At 31.7% G+C, this 7,003-nt stretch overlaps 1 protein-coding gene across 1 annotated transcript; it reads right to left on the bottom strand.

Moving 5' to 3' along the window:
• Positions 1-5,325: 5,325 nt before the first annotated feature.
• On the bottom strand, positions 5,326-6,960 carry LOAG_11280 (hypothetical protein; the record flags this gene model as incomplete). The annotated part of the gene is made up of 3 exons (XM_003146802.1): positions 5,326-5,553; positions 6,072-6,188; positions 6,928-6,960. 3 exons carry the CDS (start codon positions 6,958-6,960, stop codon positions 5,326-5,328), a joined length of 378 nt encoding a protein of 125 aa, XP_003146850.1.
• Positions 6,961-7,003: the final 43 nt, after the last annotated feature.

The following is a 7,003-nucleotide window of genomic DNA, read 5'->3' as shown; positions in this document are numbered from 1 at the left end:
ATATTATTATTATTATTATTATTATTATTATTATTATTATTATTATTATTATTATTATTATTATTATTATTATTATTATTATTATTATTATTATTATTATTATTATTATTATTATTATTATTATTATTATTATTATTATTATTATTATTATTATTATTATTATTATTATTATTATTATTATTATTATTATTATTATTATTATTATTATTATTATTATTATTATTATTATTATTATTATTATTATTATTATTATTATTATTAATTATTATTTCACGACTAATCCATAATTCATTCATTAGGACATTCAAAATGAGAAAGTGAAGGTCAGCAAACAGCAATAGGTACCGGTGACAAATAAATGATATTCAAGTACTTGCTTACTGTTAGAAAGCGATCGATGTGAGCACAGATTCCGGTAGAGCATACCGAATGCTATTCTCTTTAAGCTGTATTACTACTGCTGAACCACACTAGTATAAGCTGGGCGTAACGTCCAACAATCCACATACAACTATGTCAAGTTGGTGGAGTAGTACGTGCGACGAGGCAAAAAGTAAAAACTATTCATCACCAATCTGTTCATTCACCATTCAATGTTCTATCGTGCTTCCTACCAAGGAGTAATAAACTTACTGATTTGCATATTCCTTTCTGCTTTCGTAGGAGCAATATTTTCCTATGCTTAGGACAAGATACCCCACACATCAGTGAATTTCTTGGAATGTAACTAAACAGTGCCAAGTTTGCTAGCTTTCACGATACAGTTTTTATCAATGACTTACCAAAGTCCGAAAGTTTTTGAATAACACTGTGTCTAGTTCGAAATTCTCAATTTTATAGCACATTTAAAGAGAGAGGTAAACATTAAATAGAAGCGATTCAATATTAAAGTATAAAAATAAAGTTCAAGTCATTGTATGTTAAATAAAGTTCAAGTCAATCATTCTAAAATTTTGAAATTCCGGAAACTCTTATAATTTACAAAAGATACTTTTACGAGATATTCAGTTGACGTGTGTTACGGCATATGTCGCAAACGTCACGTGCTTATTCTTTCTATTTCAAGTCATTCCACTGTGAACATCTACAAAGTAGCGACATCATCGAATTAAGTGAAAGTTGTAATTCAGTCTGCTTTGTTTGTCACCAGTCAGAATTAATCTAAATGAGGCGAAAAGATAAAAGGAAGTAAGGACATAATCTTATTAATGGTTATATAAATTGTTCATGGTGCTGAGAAGCTCGTAGGTTAGTCCAAATTTATTGTATATAGTATATCAGGCGATATGAGTTCACCCTATATAATAACAAATAAAATGCACTCGACGATCCTCTTTAGACTGAGAATGCTTTGTGACTGAAAATAGTCCAAGGCATTCAGAATCGCTTGTATTATTTTACTTTGACTTTTTGAAATTCTTATCGGTATTCCCTCCTTTCTTCATACTTTCTTGTGGTAACTTACAAGCACAATCATTAATAAATACATGTTAATGACTGTGTCGTATATCATCGAAAGTATCATTCAAATCATAGCAACTTCTTTGTTTGTTTATTGTACAGCGAACAGTTTTAGTGATATATTACTTAACACATTTATCCATGCTGCTGATTGGAACAAGAATAAACCAGTGAGAAACTTCCGTAAAAAGGGGAGAAGGAGCGGTGTGAAATATAAGCATGAAAAGCAATAATTTCACGGTCTATAATTACTATTTTATTGTTTTGATGGTAATATTATTTTCATGCTTGTGAAATATTTGTGAGTCTTTCCTTCAGCAATATGGTTTTCCCAGTTTCATTGCTTGAAAAGATTCCATTTCCTATATTTTGTTGCTATATTTTCTTCACTAAAATGAAAGATGAAAGGCTAGAACTAAATGATGCAAAGGAATCTTGAAATGGCCGTAAATTATCGAAGTTGATAAATGTTAGAGGAATGCATTCTCTCAGCAAAGAAATGAACTGAATAATTTTGAGTTGAAAATGACCGTGCGACGAAATCAAAATGTAGAAATTAAACTAATATATTAATTTTTGAAATAGATGAATATGCATTTGTGAGAAAGTCAATGAAATAAGACGAATGTCAAATTTAATTTCAAAATGGGTATTAAATTGAGCTATGTCAAAATTTTTATATCAAATAAAACTGACCATAGCATCAGTTGCTCTTTTCCCTTCGATAATAACATAATCAAATCAGGGAAACTTTTAGCCAAATATAAGTCAAAAGGTAAAAGAGTATGGTAAGATATAATTCAATAAGTGTGCAGTGCCTTAGTTTTGAACTGACTATTGGAGAATGAGAAAAAAGAAGGCTAATGACGTATATAGCATTCGATGCGATAACAGAGAAAGACAGAAATGGTAAACGAGGTGGAGAAGCAAGACAAACGGTAAGCTTTTTTCCTCTTTTTAGTATCTATTCATGATTGATTAATCATTTCAACTTCAACTTCCACCTCTTCCCGTGCCAATATGTATATTTATGAAATCATCCTCGCTCATTGTCATGCTAACAAGAATTACTGGAGCAATTCCTGTAATCATCACTATAACTGTTACTATAGCTATAACTGTAATTGCACCCAAAAATCCTTTCACTAAGTGAAGCGATAGAAGAGGAAAAGGTAGCACATGCTTCAGCAGTAGCACTAACTGTTGTTTTTAAATACACAGTGCAACTTACAGTTGCTGTATATGTGTATGCGTGCATTAATGTATGTTAAATGTGTCGCGTACTTTGGTGGTTAATGAGCGATCACATGCTATTTGTCAGGAAACAAGTTCACAATCCCGTTACTTTTCCTACAGCATAGCAGCTACCTAACCATCAAGCTATATTTTTGCGCGCCGTCATCTTCATCATCCACACTTCAATATAATGCAAATATTTAGCAGCTATTAATTGTTATTGCTGATTTTAATTTCGTATCTGAATAATCTCCGGGTTATTCATTTATTTCTTTCTGGAGTGATAAATTCAGATCTTCAAGATAACAACTGCGTAATCTGAAATAGCTATATCTACGTAACACTTTAAACGTCACGTAGAGTATTATATCTGTCAAAAACACAAAGTGGAATAAGAACTGTTGATAGATAGATCAAAATAGAGTTATTCAATGACAAATCAATCCATGGTTTCGAAATAGTAAGCATTTTATCAGCAACTTATCAATGTGGCAAAATAAAGAGAAAAGAGGAAGTGAAAGCTGTCAAAAAGTGATGGTGATGATGATGATGCAAAAAGGAAAGCAGGTGAGCATTGTTCAGCTAATTGTTTCCACTTCCAATTAGAAACAAGTTTTTCGTTTTTTTTCCATATTAAAGTAGGAGGGAGGTAGAAAGAGAAATTAAAAGAGCAAAATCCAAATAGCTCTTTTAACAGAGTAAAGCTTTTCTCAGCTTTTTTGTATATTTGCATTTGTAACTAACTAATCTGCTCTGTCCTCGTAAGTTATTTCTTTAATATATCTTAATTTCTCCTTTTCTTTACAACTAGATCAGATCTTTGAATAATTCTCATCTGCTGATTTTTTTTTGCCAAGTTCTAGTGCTAACAACTTTGTTGACATTAATAGGAGAAGCAACAGGAGATCAGTAAAAATAAAAAATAATGATAAATAGGTTTTCCCGTACTTTTCCCTTTTTTATTTCGTTCCGAAGCATTTTTTTCTTTATCTTCTGTAATAAAAAGAAAGCATGATATAAATTTCCCGACAATATAAACTTGTCACAGTTACTGCAACTGTTGCTTGCAACAACTAGGTATATCTCCCAGATGACCACAGGTACAACAATAATATTATTGCTAAAACTGTAGAAATTATATAACTTCAACAAACATCCTATAAGTAGCGTTCATTAACCAATTTACCAAATACGCTATGATTTGAAAGAAACGCTGAGGCTTGTTATCTCACCAATTTTTAATTCCTTTTGGTTCTAATTTATTTTTTGTATTAGTCATTATGTCTATCATTCATTTGAACAAAAAAAATTAAAGTTTTACATTTAAAAAGTCAACCATTTGCAATTAAGCAGAATAGTAGTACTCATGAATTACAAAAGAAATATTTAAAGATATCACTGTTATTGAAAATGGAATGCAGTGATTAAGCTAATAAGCACGATGACATATTACCGTAAGCCTAATCCAATACGACTGCAGTGAATGGACTATAAGGATGAGAAGAAGCAGGAATAGCAGAGAAATAGCTGGTATCAAAGAGAATGTAGGAGAAAGATGTGCATTGAATAGCAGCCAATGAACAATCAGTGGAACTGCTAACGCTACACTGCTGATTTGGGCCAGACGACCAACTACCAGTAGGTGATGGCAGTGCTACAACTGCTTATGCTGAAACAATCAACATGTTGTTGATATGGTAACTTTGATAGTGTAATGATGATAACAACAATGACTTCGTTGCAGAGGTTAACAGCAATACTTTACCAATATGTTAACATTCTTTTAACTCATAGCCAGCTATTATCTTTTAACAACACATAGGTAAAGAATGTACCTATATTTCACCATGAATCATCATTTAAAATTTCTTTCAGTATTAATTTGATAGATTTTTGCAATAAATCGATTGCCTTTTTCTATGTCAGTCTTTCGGCCTTTTCGATGGTAAATTTGAGATTATAGACAGAAATCCCGAAATAAATGTTACTTCCAAGACAGTAAATTTCACTTAAACTTGATGCAGGCTCGAAGAGAATGATGACTTAATACCTCCGAAAAAGTTTTCCCATTTGCAATTGAGTGATAAATATATAAGTGGTCCTGGAAGGCACAACCTTGAAAAAGATGTGATCTGAAGCGAAAATTGGTTATATTGAGACATCAGCTTCTATATATCTTAATTCATCCTGTTATCACTTCTTCCAAAAATAAAAACGACAAAATCTTAAAATGAACTCGAAGTCCTTATATGGAAATTTTTTGATGTAAAAGCGAAAATGTGGGGGACATTCTGGTAAAACAATTCAGCGTGGAAAATGGATATAAGTTGCAATGGCTTTCAACAAAAAAATCACACATCATTTCAGAGAAACAAATAAAACTCGTTACAAAATAACGGACGAAGAAAGAGGGCACGAAGAGCACTTACATATTGGGGTCTACCGACCTGGACGCTCTGATTGATGATGAAAAATCAAAAGAGAAATAAAGGAACAATCATGAACAAACCAAACAATAAATACTACAAATCACCAGCACTCAGTTTTGTGATGTTTCTTGTCAAAATATATTGACATGGATTGGAATCGTTTTTTATAGGTTAAATAGATAGGTTGTTTAAAGTAAATTTACAAAATCTTCTTAAGTATCCTTAAACTCAATGCAATGCATTCATCATCTGCTAATGGTGCGACGCACGTTTCACAAACACATAAGTCTGAAGAAAGAAACGTCCGATGGCCAATTTTATGATTAGACTTGGGTTTAAGCTTTTTGTCAACACGTGGCACTGTCTTTCGAGTTACAAGTACTACAACTATTTCATACCACTTCACTGTCACCCTTTCACCGTAACACTGTGATGAAATAGTTAATTCAGATTACATGAATTCAAAGCAAAATTGATGAATGGAACTTGGGTGAACTAAAATTTTGCTTTTTTGCATATGATCAAATCAACACTAAACAAAATGATTTCCTACATTCACGACTTTCATTTAAAAGTGAAACCTAATATAGTAGGAAAAATTAAGCAACAGCAGAAAATCTTGATAAGATTTCTAAATGAAATGAGATAAGAGAGGACAAACATTGTTTTATAATGACTGCAATTTTTCAGTAAAGGAGCACTGATATTTTTAAAGAAGTTCTTTAAATTTTACTCTCATTCTTTAAAAAGCGGAAGATAAGATTGAAAGAACTGAAAGTATGTTCGACTAGTAGAACTGTATGATGTAGGTGATGTAAGGCTCAACCTAAATATCGAATTGTTGTCGTTAAGTTGTTGTCGGATTGGATGCTTATGATAAGCTTAATATAAAGATATATTTTGCTTAAAAATTAGGTGATGAAGGCAGAGCTCAAAACGATATACCGCTCTCTTGCGTTTGTAATTGCTGAAAGTAATAATTGTTACTGGATTAAACGCAATCTTACGTAACACACTTCCAACACGACATGTTGAAAACAGTCGTTGATCATCAGCAACCGACTAAATGAGAATTTTCTTATACAAAATGTATAGCTTAAACTCGCTTTAATCTGGAAAAAGTAGCTAGAACTGAATGTCTGTCACTTTGAAAATATTGTTGAAAAAATCAAAAATGTTGGAATGATTAGCGTGATAACTTTTGGGTTAATTTAGTAGGTGAGAAAATGCTAAGGAATATACTTATTATGAGCTAAGAAGAGGAAACAAAGAATGAAAATAATAACTATTCACAAACTATGGATCTCCGTAAAATTCCTGAATGAAATAGCAAAAGCACCAATCATGCAGAACTAAATTGTATGATATGTTTTGAATCTGAAAGAATTTATGAAAAACTTTTGCTTTATAGTAAAATTATGTTAACGTATAAATATAAATAAAGGAACGGAAAAAAATTTCGCATTTCTCTGCATTAAATTTTTAAGCAAATCTCATATAAGGACTGTCTTTAGTTCAAAAAATCCTGAAATCTATTCCGACCCTCGAAAACCACAAATCGCCATCTTTGAGAACTAAGGAAATCAGTGAGTGTGCTATTTGGTAGGATATCGATATGAATGGTAATGATATGGATGATGTTGGTTGGGGCAAGACTCAGCTAAAGTGGTAGGGGAGAGAAGCATAAGTAGTAGTAGTAGTAGTAATAGCAGTAATAGTAGTAGTTTAGGTGAAGGTCGGTGGTTGACCGAAAGCATGCGACCGAATGCCAGAACATGTGGAGATGGTAGGCGTTACGTACTGTCGTCCATCTTTGATTGTCCTCTCTGTACATTATATATATACATATATATATATATATATATATATATATATAT

This window comes from Loa loa (genome assembly GCF_000183805.2).
Source record: "Loa loa unplaced genomic scaffold supercont3.28, whole genome shotgun sequence".
Lineage (NCBI taxonomy): Eukaryota > Metazoa > Nematoda > Chromadorea > Rhabditida > Onchocercidae > Loa > Loa loa.
Note: the sequence above shows the minus strand (reverse complement) of the source record. Positions and strands in the feature narration are given on the sequence as shown.